The 20737-nt window shown below is 30.0% G+C and overlaps 2 protein-coding genes across 2 annotated transcripts; both read right to left on the bottom strand.

Moving 5' to 3' along the window:
* Window positions 1-473: 473 nt before the first annotated feature.
* Window positions 474-3025, bottom strand: LOC126679777 (uncharacterized). Its single transcript, XM_050374757.2, has 3 exons — window positions 2734-3025; window positions 2499-2632; window positions 474-1565 (listed from the first exon to the last, which is right to left on the bottom strand). The coding sequence occupies exons 1-3, from the start codon at window positions 2869-2871 to the stop codon at window positions 821-823; spliced, it is 1017 nt and encodes a 338-aa protein (XP_050230714.1). The 5' UTR covers window positions 2872-3025; the 3' UTR covers window positions 474-820.
* Window positions 3026-10143: 7118 nt separating this feature from the next.
* LOC126681509 (dirigent protein 4-like) lies at window positions 10144-10626 on the bottom strand. Its single transcript, XM_050377051.1, has 2 exons — window positions 10443-10626; window positions 10144-10397 (listed from the first exon to the last, which is right to left on the bottom strand). Exons 1-2 carry the CDS (start codon window positions 10624-10626, stop codon window positions 10144-10146), a joined length of 438 nt encoding a protein of 145 aa, XP_050233008.1.
* Window positions 10627-20737: the final 10111 nt, after the last annotated feature.

Genomic DNA, 20737 nt, shown 5'->3' with positions numbered 1-20737 from the left:
TTTGATACATAATATTATTTCAATCCAGTGTTTCAAAAACTAATCTGGTGGTTCGCCACCAGTTCTTGATTAAACAGGTTCAACCTAAAAAAAAAAAAAATTAGCGACAGATTTTGAATTTTTAGCGACAAATTTTTTCGTCACTAATTCTCTTCATTCGGTTTGACAGCGGTCCAACCGGTTCAATGACCAGTTCGTCCCGTTCAATTCCGTCCAAAACGGTCCAATCCTATTCAACCAGATTTCTGTTTTTTTGAATTGGACCATTGACCGGATCCTGGTTCGACCGGTCTGACCTGCCGGTCAGGTTTTTAAAACACTGTTTCAATCAATTCTCCTTTAGTTGTACATATTTAATGCACATTTTCACACGTATACACTTAACTATTCTTTGTGTATATACATTTTGGTGAGAAATGTGCCATAATACGTAAAATTACGTCTTTTACTTCATGTACCACGATCATATGGAATTACATGAACACGATCATATGGAATTACAGAGGGAAAAAAGCGTATGATGCACTTCCGAATTACAGAAGGAATTTAAATGGCATTACTTCACCCAATTATAGTCCTGGGAAAACCTACACAGTTATAAAAATAGACCACTCACAAATCTGAAAATTGGATTTATATGAACATATATCTTGTATCAAACTGCTGGGAGTCTGGGAAAAATATGTGCAAACCTATTATGCTAACAGTTTTCTAGTCGATTTTCTATTTACCCTTTGAGAAATAGAAATGTATTACCTGCCAAAATATTTGATCAAAATTGATTATGTAGACTTGGGTATCAATAAAGTATGATAGCTAATCAAGCAGCTTTGTTTCTTCGGTTAGTAGCCGGTTTTGGCAATCCGTCAAAGATTGGCCTTGTGGCTGCAGCTGAAAGGGCTTGCAAGTCTGGTTTCAAATTCCATTTGGATGTTGGCCAGATGGAAGCACTGTCCTGGTCCTGCAAGCTTGATGTACTTGATGACTTTCTTACGCTAGAAAATCCACCATTTGTAGGCAAATCAGTATAAGTGCTTATTTCAGTATCAATTGTCGTAACAGTTCGACTTGCTGCTTTGGATCTCGGAGCTAAGCTCTTTCCTTTGATAGCAGAACTTGCACCTCCGTAGCTGTCCTCTCTCATGAGTGTTTCAGGGCACATGGAAGTGAAGTCAGTTTCAGACTTTTGACGCCGTCTAAGTAATTTCTCATTCCATTTTTCTGAATCAATTTCACTCGTCTCCGTAGAAAGCTGGCTGTCAGCCAGTCCATTGTTCTCGTCTAGAAAACCATTTAATAAGCTCTTAGATTTCCGGTTGACACTCAGAGGTCTATTTGTAGCCGGTAGAGGTCTAAGATACTGAACGTCTTCCTCATTGTCAAAATCTCCTTTTAAACAGTCTGCCATTTCAAGAGCTATAGAACTCTCTGGATCTGTTATTGGCTCAAGTCCATAATAACCTCGTAAGGAACTCATGGCCTGAGAAACCTCCCTCTTTGAAGAATTAAGCTTCAAGGATTGAAATGAATCAAAGAGGCCAGAATGGCCGTTTGACGCCTGCTGTCTGCAAAACAAAAAAAAAATCTTAGATCTAAGAGTGCTTCAGCATGTAAATGCCAACTGTACAAAATAGAAAAATCCTTTGGAGAATGAGAAACATAATAAATACTACCAACGACAAGAGCAAGAAAACAAATGCGGCACTTCACGCAGTTTAACTGTTTTGTAAATGTCATAGCTTTACAATCAAGGGGGATAAGAAAATATTTGATAAAGAGCAAAGGGAAGCAAGCAAGTCCAAGACAGCTTAACTGAAAAGTTAAGCTTATGACATCAAATCTAAAGCCTTACTAATATAAATCATGCAGCTATAAGGGACAGTAAGCACAATATTTCCACCTTATCGCTACAAAAATCAATGCAGCAATCACCACCAAGGCATGATGGTTGTGTTGTGGCGGTCATAGGAACGTTGATCCCTGTTTCAAACAGACACTGATAAAGAGCTAAGAAGAAATGTAATAAGCCTTCTGGAATCTCCCTACAGCTAGCAAGACTGCAGCCATAGTTTCCTGCCACTTCTCCCGGTAGCTGTTACGTGATCCATGCAAGCGAGTCAAGCAAAACACCATGGCATAGTCGTAAACTTTGTGGTAAGACAGTGGTATGACAGCCCAGAGAAGTTCTAATGTTAATTATAAGATTCCTAGTTCAAATGCTGATAAGCTATGTATCAGGAAAATGCCGAAATGGGAAATATCAAAACAGAAAAAGGCAAAATATATTTTTAAAAAACAACATGTTATAAATATTTAAATTTCATACTTAAGTTACTTTAGAAAGAAAAATGAAATGAAACCCGAAAATGAAAGTTTGGAAAAGTTTTTGTACAACACAGCTGATAAGCAACAGGTGAAAAAATTACAACATTTCCACAGACTTGATCTAATAAATCCCTACTTTGATATGAAAATGTGATTCAAAACAAAGTTAATACCTTGGAGAATTATGGTGACCATTGGATAAAGAAGACGATGGTGGATGTCTTCCAGGCAATGGAATCTGAAGTGATTTAAGAGCAAACATTTGAAGATCACTCACCAAACCATTCATTTTCCTAATATCCGCCACCTGCAAAACAAATCATAACAAAATTGTCATTTAAACCTAGAAAGATAACAAATTTTGTAATTATTAGACATAAAATTCAGAACCCATAATTTTTTTTTTACCTCAACGCCATATTTAATGGCGACGCCGGCAAGAGTGTCAAGCTTTGAAACAGGGTGCTCAATATAATCAAGATACGATCTTCGTGTTGGTGATGAAGTTGCATTAGTAAGAATCAGCCTCTGATTTTCCATCTGCATATCATAATGAAATCAATCCGATGAGTGAATCAATGAGGTTTTTTGTTTGTTTGGGAGATTTGCGCGGGTGTCTGCTCTCTTTGCTGTAATTCCGGGAATCCTCGGTCGGTGTTCTTTTATTTATTCTTTCATTGTTATTTATTGATATTTTTGAATCAAATTGTCATTGATTTTTTTTTTTATGAAATGGTCATTAATTGTTTTCTTTTATTTAATTAACTATCATTTATTATTGTAAAGGTCAACTATCAAGTATCAACCCATAAATTTTGGATTGGGACTCCCTCAACTTCAAATGGACTTGAGGGGGTTATATTCATGATTTATACCGTTTATTATAAAATAAACGGTTTAGATTAAAAAAAATATAATTTTAATCAAATTAATCTACACTGATCATTCTACAATGAACATATGGTCCGTTTGTGTGATGTTTTTAAGTTTAAAGGCAAAGAAGATAAATCAGAAGAGTATGAGATGATGATATTTTTATTGATGTTGGACTATTATAATAATATTGATATTGTGTAGAATTAGTGTAAAAGAATTTTAAAATTTAAAATAGTCAATTTATTATATGTTGTTGATTTTTGGTTAATTTTGTATGAGATACTGCTTTTTTTTATTGATAATGTTAAATTATTGTAATATTACAGTATTGATATTGTATTGACATTTTGTTGATATTGTGCTGATGTTTTAATTTTAACATTAGTAAAAAGAACGATATTGTACGTGAAATAAAATAAAAAAATTAAATTAAATTGAAATAATGCTTAAAAGAATAAAATTAGTGCAAAAAATTTAAAAATTTAAATTAATTAGTTTATTACATGTTGCTTATTGATTGACATTGTGTTGATTTTATGTTGATGTACGAAAAAATTAAATATTGTAAATAAAAAATACTGGTTAAAAATGAGCAAAAGTAAAGATTAAAAAATATTTAAAAGTAAAACTCATATAAAAAAGATTTAAAAATTAATATTAGCTGGTTTATTATGTTATTGATATTGTATTGATATTATGTTGATAAAAACTGACGACAAATGTCAATAGTAAAAAAAAAGTCAAAATCCAGAAAAAATAAAATAAATAAATAAATTAAATATATAATAAATATTAAATGCAAAAATATAATGGTGAAAAATGAAAATTAGTATAAAAAATATATATTTTTTAAAATAGTATAAGAAAAAAAGTTGGTATGAATATAAAAATTTAAGAAAGATGGTACAAAAATAAATGTTGTAAAAAATAGTATTTTGTATAAAAAAACCCAAATAAATATGGCTTTTTATAAGTCCAAAGAAATGTGATAATATATATATATATATATATATATATATATATATATATATATATATATATATATATATATATATATATATATATATATATATATATGATGAATAATTGTTGTTATTTAAGATAAGAGTTATGTTAATTATATAATTATTAATTTATATATAACTTTGTTTTTTTTATAAGATAAGTGTTATCTTATATTAATATCTTTAGAAGATTATATTTTTGGTGAAAATAAATATATATTAAATAAGGAGATAAAAAATAAAGTGTTTCAAATGGGTTGAAACACGTTTTTATAACTAAACCCTAATAGAGTTGTATATGTATAAATACACTTCATTAGCTATAAGATTTAGTTTAAGTGTTTTCATATGTTGAAAAACACAGTCAATTATTTCATAAACATACACAATTTTTGATTGTTTTGGGAGAGCAAAAGTGTTAGCACATAAACACTTATTTAAAAGAAGTTTATTCGTGTGGATATATTTAAAGGATGTATTTTTTTGAAGACGTTTTGGTCTGCAAAAGATACTAAAAACTCGAGACAAGATGCCACCGAAGTGAATCACTTCTCTTCTTTTTAAAACAACTGTTTTGAAATTCACCATTCGATTAGTTTTAATATAAAATTATGTCAATCTTATTGAATTACATGGATCTTGTTTTAGATTTTGAAAATATTTTTGAAATTTCTGATGCGTTATAAACCTAGAAAATTCAATAGTGGTATCAGAGCTTTTTGTAATTCGACTAAAATGATACTGTGTATATATATATATATATATATATATATATATATATATATATATATATATATATATATATATATATATATATGATATATGCTTGTTGTATATTCTATTTTGAAAAGGGATGTTTTTGAAACTATTTTGGAACAAGAATTTTAATTTATTTTTATTACCTAAATCGTTTATGTGTAATATATGATAAATTTATATGAAAATAGTGAAATCCCAAATACTACTTTAGACGAGGGGTGAATAATATTATTTTAGAAATTAAAATTTGGTTAGGGTTTGGTTAAGTGTTTGAGAGATAGAAAAAAGAACACAATAGATTTAGAGTAGTTCGAATCACAAATCGATTTCACTCCACTGCTCAATCAAAGATTGAGCTTTGTAATTAATCCACTAATGGGGGGTGTTTTAAGCTCAACTCCTAACTAATTACAAAGAGTATTTCTCTAGAGTTAAACACAAAATCACTAAGTGATTTTTCAAGCCTTATCACAAACCTACAAAAACTAAATGATAAATAAAAGTAGTGATTATAAACAATAAAGAAAAGAGATCAAATAATTTATCACAATAAATGAAAAAAGAGTTTAATTTAATTGCTTGTAGTTGTTGTTGTACTTAGAGTGTCTAACCATATAAATGTGGTGGTTGTGGGGTTTTATAACCCCCAACAACTCTCCTCAAATTCATCTAGAAAGATGACATTAATTGTGTTGGCAGCAGGCAGGTTGCGCACGTGATGGGTATGTAGCGCCCGTGATATTTGATTCTAAAGGAATCCTCCAATAGGCTTGAGCCAAGTGTTAGCACTTTAATGGGGTGCTCAGAAATAGCCGTAGGGGCTCAAACAGTCATAAGTGTTGTACCCGTGATCCAAGTCAAAACTCTAAGGGGTTTGGTCAGCACAAATGTCGTGCCCGTGATGCAAGCCTATAGCGCTCGCGATTAAGGTGTCGCGCCCGCGATGAAGAGGGTGTAGCGGGTGCGAAAACCTACTGTAACTAGTCGAAAATGCGATTTTTCGATTCTCGCTAGGAAGTTCCTAATCGATCAGCGATAGTTCCTATAAGGATCGAAAAGGATTTGGTCCAACAAATAGTATTGTGAGTGGAGCGGGTTTCGGGGGCGCTCTCCTAGACTTGTTGCTGATTTTGAATCAGGTTAAGTTTTTTTAAAAATGGAGTCGCCACCTAGATTAGGTAGGAAATGTCTTTTATACTAACTAGAAAATCCCACACGCTTATGGATGAGACCATCGTGTATCGGAATAAAAGACCGGATTCGATGGACACAATCAAAACTCTTGTACTTGACTTATCAATTACATTCATTTACTGGGCAATATCGGTATACCTCATTTCAATCATACAAACTGTCCAGATGATAATGGTGCTGAAAAGTAAACAAGTCTGGAAAGCTGCAAATCATGTGAGACACATATGTGACTCGATCTGGACTAGCATGTGAACATGTAGCAAATTCTCCTCAAACATCTAATCTTGGGGTTTCTATCATATAACAAACAGAGGTTGATTTTATTTATTTATTATGCACAAGGCCTAAACCGAATGTCTATCTGAGAATGATTTTAATTCAGTTGTTTTTAATATCTACACAACCTCTAATTATATTTTCAAGGTAATCTTAAAATTTCTAGGCGATTTACTAAATTTAGAGCTAATAACATGGTTATGTTATTAATCCCGTTAAATAGTGGATCTGGACAATGTTTTGGAAAGCGGTAAATAATATAGGCATACACATTTACTGTTAAAATACATGTAAGGTTAGAAATAATTTGAAACCTTAAAGATCCATAATGTCTAACAGTTGTCTATCATCTGTTTGTCTATATAGTCGGAATCTGGATCCGGGAAAACTACGGAAGTTCTTCTTCTGATTGGTACAGGTTTGCAGATTCAAACCGAAGTTAATTCTGAGTTAAAACGAACCCGAAATTTGGCATGCAGGTTGTTGGTGGCTGAAAATTTAGGGTTCTTAAATAACAATAATATTTTAAATTATTTAATTATGATAATAATTGTCCACACCCTATCTATGTACACATAAGGTGGTTTTTATAGCGTATAGGGTTAGCCAGGGATAAGGTTAGTTAGGGTTTTGATTAGGTTAAAACTCTTATTTTAGATTAATTAAAATATAATTTTGGGGTTATCAGTGTACGTCATGAAAAAAAGTGGCTAAAAGGCTGTTTGGTCCTTAAAAATGTCAAAAAAGCTTTCGGGGCCACTAAGGTCGGATTTTGGGCAATTTGGTTTGTCAAACCTACAAATTGCCCATTTAGTCCAATTGCTTAGACTTTTATCACAATCCTTTTGGATTATTTATTGGCTATTTGCGAAAAATACGCTTAAGTCCTTCAAATTTGCCGCTATATGTCAATCTGATAAGAAGAATGTTAGCTCGTCACTCAAACGGGTGTCTCTAGAAATCATCATTGGAGGTTTCATTCCCATATTCCTACCTGTCCAAAAAAGAGGTGTACACTATTTACAAAAATTTAAACTTCATAGCTCTAAAAGCTTTTTTTAATACTTTGAGGGACCAAAATAGTTCTTTAGCCATTTTTCAGCACGACATATATTTTTAAATTTTATTTAGTTAAAATCCTTATTATCTTTATGAAACCCAAAAACAAACTCTAGAGATTTAAACATAAACCTTTTTAAAATGCTAGAATAAAAGATTTGTAGTGATTAAAAAGCTAAATTAGTAAGTTCTTTCGTCACTTTTTAATTTGTTTAATGAGGTTTTGGTATTGGGAGAAAACATAATTGATCCATATTAGAGGATTAAAACTTTAGTGAATATAAAATTATTTCACTTTCATTAATAACGTGTAAATTAGGGTTAATAACAAGTGATGGATTGTATTTGGTGATTACTGTCCAAATTTCAATGTTGAGTAGCTTCTATATGTTTTTCCTATCTTGAGTTGTATGGCTCGAAATTCTATGAAATCTGGTTTTGCGAAATATGTAGGATGTTATCTAGAACCTTTTGGATTCAAAACTGAGGCTACTTCATTCATTTGGATAGTTAATTTGGAGAAAACATTTTGTACAATTTGACCGTGTTGCATAATAAATTGTAGTATAATTTTATTTAGTATAATTTTATTTAGGATTAATTTCATATAAAATCATTATTTTTATACATTTTTTTATTTTAATCACGTTCTTTAAAAAGTATCAAATAAAATCATCACCTTTCATTTTTTTGCAAATCTATCATCGATGAGTAAAATTCGATATCTTTTTCCTTCCAAATAAATATTTTAATCTGACTAATGCCCGTTAACACACAAAATACATTCCCCTTACTCTTTTCTTGTTGATTCCGGTTGTCGAGTCAACAAAGATACATCGAATTTTCACATTCGTGATAGATTTGAAAAAAAATGAAAGGTAGTGATTTTATTTGACACTTTTTAAAGGACGTGATTAAAATGAAAAAAAATGTAAATGTGATGATTTTAAATGGAATTAATCCTTTTATTTATAATAATCCAGTTGTGGTTATTCCACTTGTATTGAAACTAGACTTAGAAAGAAATTTCTCATATCAGAATTGTGCTTATAGATAATGTCGATTTTATATTGAGTAAAATATAGAAACAGATCCTTAAATAGCACGAAATATCAAATAAGTCCAAATTCGTAAAATCGGATCAAATTATCACATAACTATGCAAAAGCAGATTGATTTCACTCTTTTAACCAAAACAATAGAGTGGGATTGCTAAATTATAGAAATTAACACTAATTAACCTTAAATAAAACCTTAGTCAATCCTAATTAAGTAAGACTAATTAATAAAAATTTAGAATTTTTCTGCCCTTTTTCCCTAACTAACCTAATTAAATCTATCTAATCAAATAAGTTAATTAATAAGAAATTCCTAAAAATTATTGTTCATCTTCTTCAACTTTCAAAAAATTCGGCCACCACCCGAAATAAAACAATCTGACCACCCTTGCTATACGAAGAAGAACAGACCCAGTGGGATCTGTTCTTCATGATGAAGAATAGAACCAACGGATCTGTTCTTAATCGATTCCGACTGTCCCGTGAAGAATAGACCCGTATGGGTCTGTTTTTCATCGATTCCGATTGTGGGGTTGCAAGAATTTTCCCCCTTTGACGTAAATTTTTTGTCAGGTATGGATTTCAGTAGTTTAATGGGTTCATAGTTTAAATGATATAAATTGGTTAAATTAGAAAAGGTTCTTGTTTTTTAATTAAAAATTAATATAATTTTTAAACTTTTAAAATTACAAAGAAATAATACATTTTTTGGTCAACTGACATTCTTAAAAAAAATCCTCGAATTATAGGCTTATCTTTTGAGAACCCCCTCACTTTTTAGGAGAAAAAGTTAAAATTTAAAACAATTTTTTTAGAGGAAATGGTTAAATTGTTTAAATTTTAATATTGAGGACTATTTAAAATATGTATTAAAATATAAAATATTGATTTGAATTTTTTTCTAAATGAAAATATGTCAATTTAATACATTGAGGGTGCGATTGAAAGACGAAAGGTGAAAATTTAAACAACGATTGACGATTTTTGAAGATGAGGAAACGAATTAGAGCTAAAAGGTGAGGTTTTTTCCTCTAATATAGTGTAATTTTATCATTAATATTTAAATAATTAGTTGCAAGTTGTTCAAGGTCAAACTCTAGATCTTTCAAACACAAAGGTCTTATTACCTTAACAAATAACTAATTCACCAAAAGATTTAAGCTTTCAATTATTAATTTAATATTTCTAAAAACAAATAGGTCTCTTACTATTACAAAGATTAATTAATTACAATAAAAGAACTATTATAATATGATATTTAGTAAAATAGTAATAGAAATTTTATCATAATATTTTATTTTTAATGTCTTAAAAAAATATCAAATTTTAGTAAATTTTAACCAAACCTTTAAAATCACCTCATTTAGCCGGTTTTAGTATAGCCATTTTTAAAAGTAATCAATTTTTTTAGTCAATTAGGTAGCCATTTCAAGGACCTAAATTTGACAAAAAATATTATTTTTCAAATCCGATATAATTGACGCACAAACTCCCAAAATTAGCTAAATGAAATGATTTTAAAATGTTTGGTTATAATTAACTTCACAAGCAAATGTTTGTAATTTTTGAACACATCAAACCCGACCATATCTTTAGTAATGATACAAGGTAACAACATATTTATCAATATTATACGTCTCAGTGGCATTAAGATAAACAGATCGAATCTTAGCAAAACCTGTAGCCATCCGAAACTTTTCTCTCCCACCAACAACTGCAAGCTCGTGTCTCGAATCTGGAAAAAAATATCGTGAAATAATGACAAACGAACTTCCTTTAAATTTTCCTTTGTTTAATCCATAATCCAAGTAAAGAACGACTGACTCCTTCAGTTTCATCGGCTTGACTGGTTATTACTTCAACATAAAGCTATTAACAACATAAAGCTTACCAAAACTAATTTGGTTGTTGGTTGAATTGGCTTGAGCTATTTGAACAGTAGTTGGGTTTTTTCCACCATAAATTTCATGGTGAAAGAAATAAAGTTTGGTTATTTTTTGCTTCATACGAATATCAAATTTTGTTTTGTTATAGTATTCTTCATGAGCTTTTGCACTTAAAAAATAGATGGTCATTAGACATGTAAAAAATGTATTTCCTTTCATTTTTTATTTATTTGTTGTACCTTAGTATCTAATAATGGCTTTATATATTGAAACATAGGTATGGTTGCGTTCAATTTGTATTTGTACAACCTTATGTGTTGTATTTGTGTATTCATTTCTTTTCTAATAAATCAGAACATGTATGTAGTTGTAAGTCAACATGGTGTTTTATTAAGGGATATCTCTTTTAAAGACTAAATCCATTATAACGTTTTTTGTACGATTACTTTTTATTTCATTTGATTTTCGAACAATTTTTTTATATTTAATTGATTTTTTTAACTATTTATTTTACATACGTATGATCCTTTAGGCATAAAACTTTGTTGTTTCATGCAATTAAAACAATGACAAGTTTTTTTTTTTGTAGTTTCATTTCATCCATCAAGAAACAATAAGTGTATAAATTAAATAGCTAAAGGACTATTTAAATGTAAAAAGTTTTTTAAGGACCAAAAGAAATAAAATCCAATAATACCAGAACTTTATAATAGGTTAAACCTCCTTTCAATGATAATAACTTGATCGTGATATTTCCATAATACAATCTACCCCGACAATTTTTTTTATTTCTTGTATTTATGCATATTTAGACCGCATTCATGCTTTATTCATAGAGCCATGCTAGAAAATCTTCTACAGTTTATTTCAACTTTTCATTTTCTTCCATTAATATTCTAAATAATCTTTTTATTTATTTTTTTGGGAAATTATTTTATATGTCTTATTCTATTATGTTAATTTAGCAATATTTAGGAGAATTTATAAAAGCAGATCGATCAAAAAGTTAAATTGTTTCGATTAATTTATTATAAATTTTCTAATTTTTTTATACCATTAGATTTTTTATTTAATAAAAAAAAGGCAAAAAATGGAACTACCAATAAATATAACCTATTTTTAATAATATTTATATTTATATATTTTTAAAGTAATGATATATTTTTATTTTGTTTACATTTGGCTCTAAATTTATTTATTTTCTTTAAATTTTTAAAAATTATTCTTCTATTTTAAATTTTATATTTTTAAATCAATTTAATTTTTATTAATTTCAAAAATGTATTAATTATAATTAATTAATTTATAAATCGAATGAAAAATTGATATACACAGAGTATATGTTACTAATCCCATTTTTTTTAAAAGCGTAACTATTTTTTTAGCTAAAATGTTAAACGTTTAACGAATGTTATTATTATATATCGCTCTTCTAAATCTCTCGATTATAGTACAATATTATATTATTTTAAAAATGTTCGAAATGAAAAAGACGCGTGCCACATCTGATTTGGCACTCAGGTGCCACATCACGTATTTGTTACTTATGAAAAAAGAGTCTAGATGGTATCATTAAAATAAGGGTTATTACATATAAAATCATGACTTTTGCGCCAAGTTTTAAAAATAACATAAACTTTGAACGTGTCAATTATAGACACCACTTTTCATTTTTTTCAAAAATAACATTGGTGATTTTTAGTGGCATTTTTGCTGACGTGGCATGACACGTGGCATCGGCTGTCCAAGTAAGCAAAATTTTCACCAAAAAATGTGTCCATGATAATATTGAAAAAAATGAAAGGTGGTGTCTACAATTATTTTTGAAACTTGCAAAGATCATGATTTTATAGACAATTAACCCTTAAAATAAAGACCATGACATATAAAACTTTGGTCTAGTGTAAACTTGCAGTACGAATTTATAATTAAATTTTATATCATTATGTTTTTTTTCTTAAGTTAGTTTTATATAGGCCAAACCCATTTCGGGGTCCCTCTACTCTTCACCTTTTTTTCATTAGGTCCCTATACTTCAATTTGACGTTTTCGTATCCCTGTACTTTCATTTTCGTTGTTATTATACCCCTACACGGATGGAATGCAGAGAGTGTGATACACTCTCCGTTAACTAATAAAAGTTCCGTTAAATAATAAAACTTCTGTTAACTAATGACATGTCACCATTAATTTTAAAAATAAAAAACAATTTGAAGGACCGAAATTGTTATTTAACCACCTCAATAAATCCACATAGCCCATGTCATATCATCTTCTCTAAATAAACCCTATCCCAAATTTTTCAAATTCAATTGTGGCTCCTAGATTTTTTGGTTTAGAGTTTTGTTTTTAATTTTACATGCTCGTTGAAGGCTTAAAGCAAGTAGATCCAGAATTAGTAAGTTGAACCAAATGGTAAAGAGAGAAGACGATAACGACCAATACTTTTGAATCGGAAATGGCGAGTGCGAATAAAAAGGAGCTGCAGCTGCTGGGTAAGAACAAGAGTTGCTGTGGGGAAAGACAGAGACATTTCTGTTGATGACGAACAATTTGCTTCTTCTGCCGGCGAGCTATTGGCCGCCGTTTGTTGGAGATTGCTGGTTGAAGAAGAAACCACAGCTGCCGCAGGTGAAGACAAGGTCGCAAACTAGCTTGTCGGAAGCTACAGATCGCCGTCAATACCGCTGCGAAGAAGAAGTGTTGATGTCCGAAAAATAAAAATGGGTGGCGGTGGTTGTGATTTTTTAGGAATAGAGTTAGGTTTTATTGTTTTCATTTTTTATTGAAATGATGTGTGATTAATAAAGTTAGAAAGTGATTCTTATTAATTTCTTGTGTAATTTTGGTTTTGAACTGCAAATTTGATAAAAAGATAAGGTCAGATACGGTTTGTAAAGTTGAACAATAGAAAGAGGAAGAAGATGGAAAATTTATTGTTTTGCCATTAATTTTAGTTAATATTACAATTTAATTTTTAAGTTAAGATTTTGAATGAATAAGCCCTTAATTTATGCCACCTAGACATTATTTAATGTCATCAATTTTTTTCACTCTCAATAACAGAGAGTGAGAACCACTCTCTATATTCCATCCATCGAGGGACGTACTGACTAAAAATATTTAAGTAGAGGGACATATAAATAACAAATTGAAGTAGAAGGACCTATTGAAAAAATAGTGAAGAGTAGAGGGACCTGAGGATGGGTTTGGCCTTTTATATATAATAAATTATCATGTAGACTTCTTTTTATGAGTGGCAAATACATAGCCACTTCAACGCCAAGATACATTTTTTTGTCTTAGATATTTCCGAAACAATATATATAGTATAATTTGGGCCATAATAGAAAAATATTAAAAATGAGAATATGATATAGACTTTTGTTAAATGTCTGATCTCTTAGAATTATTCGGCCTCAATAAAACAGTACTTAATATTTTTATAAAGTTATTCAAAGAGTAACTGGTAATCTGTTTTAAAATTTAATTAATGAAAAAACTTATGGCAAAATATATTTCCTTATGAAATAAATTAGTACCGTGTGGAATTTCTCCTTATTGCTGTCTTTGATTTTCATTTACAACAAATTCACGCACCAAACGGCCACTTCTCTGCTAAATCAGATGAAAGGAAGAAAAAGTGGACTCTTGATTGAGTGACTCAAAAGGCACTACTTTGAATAGAAGCCAACATTATCAATTTCCTTTTTTAATTTCTCATAATTAGTTTTTTCAGTAATGTACTTAATTAATTAACGATTCTAAAAAAAACTCTATTACTAATTTTGCTTTTTTTTTATTACAGGAGAATGGCCAAAACCAAAAAAAAAAGAAAAAAAGAACTTAAGTCCTTCTGCACATGCGAGGAATAGAAACTCCTGCAAGATCTTCAGCGATACATCTACTAATCTCTATCGGCATGGTCTCGTACTGAAGCATACCAACATTGTGGATGTAACTAAGGTTGACCATTCTATCGGCGCAACGATTTCCCTCCCTATGAACATGATGGATAGAAACACTCCACTCTTTCCTTAACATATTCATGATGGCATTCACGATATTGGTATTGGCATTAATTCTGATATTGTTGTTGTTCAAGCTGTCCACGACAAGCTTGTTATCCATTTCCAAAATAATATGACGATAACCGCGACTACAAGCTGTTTCGAGACCATCAAGAGCTCGCAGAGTTCCGCTTGAAGCACCAACATTATCAATTTCCTTTTTTAATTTCTCATAATTAGTTTTTTCAGTAATGTATTTAATTAATTAACGTTTTTAAAAATGCTTAATTTTGCTTTTTATGTGCCTTGTGAAATTGTGCATGATGTAGTTAGAACGTTTTCCTAGCTACATTAAAAATCTTACTCAAATGATATTCACATTAATTTGTCAAACCTATAAATTATTTCCCGTTTTTTTCTAGGCGTGGGCATGGACCGGATAAACCGGTTTACGAGGGTAATTTATAGACCTCTTTAAATTAGTGTTTATAGAAAGGTAAAATATTTTCAAAATTACAACGTCAAAGTTTTTTTTGAAAAATACAATTTATACTTTTTTATTTGCAAAAGTAACTTTTATTATTCTCACAAATATATTTTTAATCTCAAAAATACGATTTTGGCTAACCAGTGGTATACTAATAGGTTACTGACGGTATACTAGAAAATAATTTATGTTTTAAATGCACAATTTAAATTTACTAAAAAATTATTAACGATATACTAAAAATTAATTAACTATAAGTTTATCAACGGTTTACTCACGGTTTACTCACGGTTCACTAGCGGTATACTAAAAATAAAATTATTAATTTTTTGTAAAAATCAGTTTGTTTAAAATGCACAATTCAAGTTTTTTTTTAATTCATCGGATCTCGTTAAATTGAATATGAAACAGTTACATTTGTAAATAATTCGGGATAATTTAAAAATTTAAACCCGATGACCTGACATGGAACTGGCAGCATGCTGCCTGATTCGCGGACCTTACTTACGAAAATAAAAATAAATTAATAACTGTTTCGCGAATTAAGTGCAGTCTTCAATCACTCTTCGTTCAAACTTCTCCAAACACCTACAAATTCACAGCATCCGATTCAATCAACACTTGATATAACTCCTTCTAAAAAAGAGATAACAACTCCTTCTAAAAAAAAGACAACAAATCTTTCACAGAGAAAGGACAACAAATCTTTCATAAAGAAAGGACAAAGTAAAACATTCATAAAAAAGACAAACAATAAAAAATAAATAAAACTAGTATAGATCACAGACGAATCCATTTTGTTACTGAAAGATCTTCAATCTATCGTCGTTTCTTGATAATTGAATTGCGCTTCGTGATAAATTTTAATCCGTCAGAAAAATGAAAAAGAATTGGCGATTTATTATATTCAGTGAAATTAAAATAACATAAACAAAAGGGGTGGCTACCGTCAATAGAAAAATTAAGCCACTGACGGCTGCCGAAAAGAAAAATAAGAACAGATACACAGGTGACAAAACATAGTAAATTACATGAAAATTAAGATGATCATAGCAGAACAGCCAATGGTTTACCCCAGGTTAACCATTGCAGAACAACCAATCTTCGCACAATCAGTTAGTAATGATGATTTCTTTTGGAAGGACGAGGTGGTGCCGCTGCTGATTCTGGTGGATAAAGGTGGCTACTGATTGAAGCATCATTGAATGACGAAGAAGAGAGAAAGTCAAAGATGGCGGTTGCGATTCATGAAGCAGAGGAGGATGGCAGTTGCGATTCGTGAAGAAGAAGAGGACGGCGGTTGTAACGATCTCCGATTGCAATTAGGATGACGGATCTGAAGGAGCAATTCACCAAATCTGAATCTAAAGAATGATATGTTGCTGCCGATCCCATCAAATCAGCATACTCCCAAATTTCAGCATCCTCGCCGTCGTTGATCTTAGGTTTTTTTCCATCGGATAATTCCGGATCGGTCGAAGAATCTTGCTTAGCAGGAGGCAATACAGGCTCTCCATCTCTGCCATGTTGATTTGATTTTGCGGCCAAGGAGAGAATATTTCACTCACAAAAACCCTAGAAAAAGAAAATTTGAGGTGAATTTGGCGGCAGTGAGATAAAATAAGAAAAGGCTTTGGAATTGAAAGAATTAGTTTATGAAGGAATTAGAGAAGTAATTAGTAGTTGTCTAAAAGAAAAAGTATAAAAATTAAAAAAGAAAAGAAGAAATTGTATTTTTTTGAAAAGCAAAGATGGAAGCGTAATTATGAAATTAAGTTTATAAAAAGTAATAGTTTGTGTAAATAAGTCTAATTTACAAATCGGTCCATAATAGTTATGATTTTTAAGGTTAAAAACCTAAATCTATAATTTAATACGGTTAACCATTAAGTCGGTTAACCATTTAAAACAGTTCGTTTTTTATCTATATAACCATTAAAAAAATTAGACTAAAATAAAATAAAATTTATAGAATACAATAGTAAGCATAGTCTAATAAAAAAAAATTAATTCCATTCTATTTAATTTTTATAACAAACAAAGAAGAAGCTTTAGAAATTCAAAAATATATAAAAATTTAAACTATTTTTGTGAATAGGTGTATCAATTCAAATATTTAAAACTATAATTTGTAACAATCAAATATATGTAAACTGTTCATTATTTATATATAATCTTATATATTTCCATTCCATTAAATTATTATTTTATTAAGGAGATTGAAGTTTTTATAAAGTATTTTTCATAGAATTATTTTCTAAAAATATCAATATATTCCTAAATGAAATATCTTTTACATATATTTTTATGTTTAGGATTTTTATGTCTGTAGATTAAAAAATGCATTTTATTTTAATTATTTATTTTTTATAGTATATATAAATATATATATATATATATATATAGAATTATGATTTATTAAAAATACATATTATTTATTAACTGACTAACTGTGGTTTTTTAAATTCCAAATCCTAAATTCTAAACCATCAATTATAAAAATTTAAATTTAAAACCTAAATCCAAACTCATTGACCGATTAATCATATTTTTTTTTTTCGATTTTTCAGTTTTGGTTCGCTTAATCGGTTTCACTAGTTTCTTTTGCCATCCCTAGTTTTTTGAGAAAATAACAAGAAAAATTATAAACCGTATGTTTTTTTTCATCATATACAATATAACCTATAGACTTTACATTTGTACCATTATCTTAACATTAATACCAAAATTCCTTATTTGTTTTCACCCAATGCCATCTTACTCTCAAACTTACAAGTGTCCCACCTTGTTTCTTTAACTGCACCACCAGTTCCTTCTTCCTCTCTCACCAACTGATACATATTTTGTAATATCTAATTCCTCTCTCGCCTACCATCGCCGGTGTCTAGTTTTTCTCTACCGGTTCTTTTTCTTCATCAGCCTATCAAGATGCCCTTTACGTCCACTCAAACTGTCAATTTTTTCTTGAATTGTTTCATCGCTGGCAAAGTCGATTTCATATTCGGAAACTCCGCTGTTGTTTTATAAGACTGAGACAGAAGCAAAGGTTGATAGGAAAATTGAGCCTCTTATTATTTAAGCCCCACTATCAATCATTTCTCATTTTTTTTGTTTCTATTATGAGAAATGCAAAAGCAATTATCCAGACAATTCGAACGGAACCCATGTTTTTTTTTAACTCAACAATTATAAATAAAAATCTACCTTAGGAAGCAAAACAGATTGGTTTACGAAGAAAGAGTAGGATGGTTTACAAAGAAAAAAAGAGAGGAATAAGATCAGAATTGAGTTTTGGTTTATACTTCATATCAAAATTAAATATAATAATGGTTTGATAGGGTCAAACTTGAAGCCTATAATATAACATGAAGTTCTTAAGTTGGTATAGTTATTCATATAGAAAGAAAGTTTATTCACTTAAATTTATTTATTTTCTTGCATATTTGTTGTTTGTGTTATGACCGAAAAAATAAGATAGAAAGTGAGAGAAAATGCTCTGTTAGAAAGCGTCTATCAAGAGAAAAAGTGGAGAGAAGCACAAAGAGCATGCATAACTGCCAAGCAGTACACTGAACCCATAAACCTACATAAGAATACATTTTCTATTTTTCAAAAATCTGGTTAGCCTAAGATAAATTATTAAATATATAAATTAATTTTTATTTTAAATATTATTAAATAGATTAAATATTAAATGTAGATTTTATAGAGCGAATACATCTTTGATACATTTCAGATACATTTTAAATATATTTCTGATACATCTCAGATATATTACATAATTATTGATTTATTATTTTTTAAAAATAAAAGTTAAACGATGCATAGGTGGGTTAATATCTCATTTCTAAAATATTTGGTACTGCTCTGATACGTGTTTGATACACAATATTTGATACTTTTCTGATACATATTTGATACATTTTTGTTACATTTCCGATACATATTTGATATATTGTCGATATATATTTGATACATATTCGATCGTTCGAACTCTTTTTCTTATTTGCTTCTTCAGTACATTTCTGATACATTGTCGATATATATCTAATACATATTCGATCGTTCGAACTCTTTTTTTATATACATTTTTTTAAAAGTTTGAATATATATATATTTTTCTATACATATTAAATACATTTTTGAAACGTGTTGAATTTTTTTTATAATGTAATACATATATATTTTTCATACATATTTGATACATCTCCGATACGTAATTAATATATAATATTTATATTTTTACTAAATTTATACACGATTTTTTTTAAAATATACTTAATAGATACATTGCTGATACATATTTTATACATGAAATATATATTCTTAAAATATGTTAAATAGATATATCGTTAATACATATTTTAAATTATTTTATTTGTGAATTTTTATATTTTTAAAATTAGTTAATATCTTTAATATATATATTTATATTGTTACTATTAAAATTAAAATTAAATTTATATTTATATAAACATTTATTATTTAAGTAAATATTTATTAAAATAAAAAAGAACTTTTATTAAGAAAGGGACTCCTGCATCATGCATGAGTCAGCAGGGCTGACATAGGTCAGCCCTGCATGGCTTGACACACGTCAGGTCACACATCAAACCTGAAGCGCGTCAGTTTATTGAGAACAATTTTTCTAAAATAAAAATTCATGTGTGTCACGACCCAAAATCGAGGGCCGCGACCGGCGCTAGGGAATGGGAATTGTAGTTCCGAAACCCGTAGCAAGCCTGAAATTCACTAAAACTTTTTCGCAAATAAACAATCATACAATGACTTCACAAACGCAACATTTAAACAAAGATACATTTATATACACTGGTAACACCATACAACGTGCTGGGACTTATCGTTTCCGTATCATGTACGTACTAGCCCGGCATAAACCACTATGTCGAAATTACATCACGGGAATTTACCTCCGTGGTACAATACACTACTGTCGTAGCCAGACCAACATGTACACAACAGACAATAACTATAAACCATATAAAATTTCACTACTGTAATAGGCCACGACACTGGTCAGTCTTCACACTACTGCAGCAATTATGGAAGTCGGGGCTGTACATAGCCAAAAAAACTTCCGATTAAAGACGAACTTCTAGCCAAGTTCAGAATCTAGGTACCTGAAAAACACACTATTGGGGGGTCAGCTATTAAGCTGAGTGAGTTATACTTTACTTACCATATTATCAAAATAAGCATCGCATTTAAAACATTTTTAAAATATAAATATACAATCACATTTTCAAACAATTCCAACATATACAATCACAGCGATTGCAAACAATTCACTTAAGACAAGTATTTGATCTGATCGAAACCTTAATCTTAAACTCCTTAACCTCTCCTAATCCGTATCATATTCGAATCATATCGTCCGAGTGGCCGGGTCCCGAGATAGTTCGACCGAGTTACCCGCTACCACGAGGCATAGTCCCGAGATAGTTCAACCGAGTTACATCATGCCACGACTTAATCCCAAGTTGTGGGTCCCGAGATAGTTCGACTGAGTTACCCACCAGATACGGGTCCCGAGATAGTTCGACCGAGTTACCTCGTATCTGCCACAATTATAATCCTCATTTCCGATACCCAAACATATTCCATTTCATAATTATAAATATGATCAACATTTAATGAGCTCATATCAAACGTATCTATGTACGAATATCTAGACTTTCATAACCACCGGTGATCACACGGCCTATTGACACCCAATAGGTAGCTCGTTTCTTCGGATCATATACAAACTCACATTGGCAAATAATCGACAAGTCATAAGCAA

This window comes from Mercurialis annua, linkage group LG5, assembly GCF_937616625.2.
Source record: "Mercurialis annua linkage group LG5, ddMerAnnu1.2, whole genome shotgun sequence".
NCBI lineage: Eukaryota > Viridiplantae > Streptophyta > Magnoliopsida > Malpighiales > Euphorbiaceae > Mercurialis > Mercurialis annua.
This window is presented reverse-complemented; position numbering and strand designations above follow the sequence as displayed.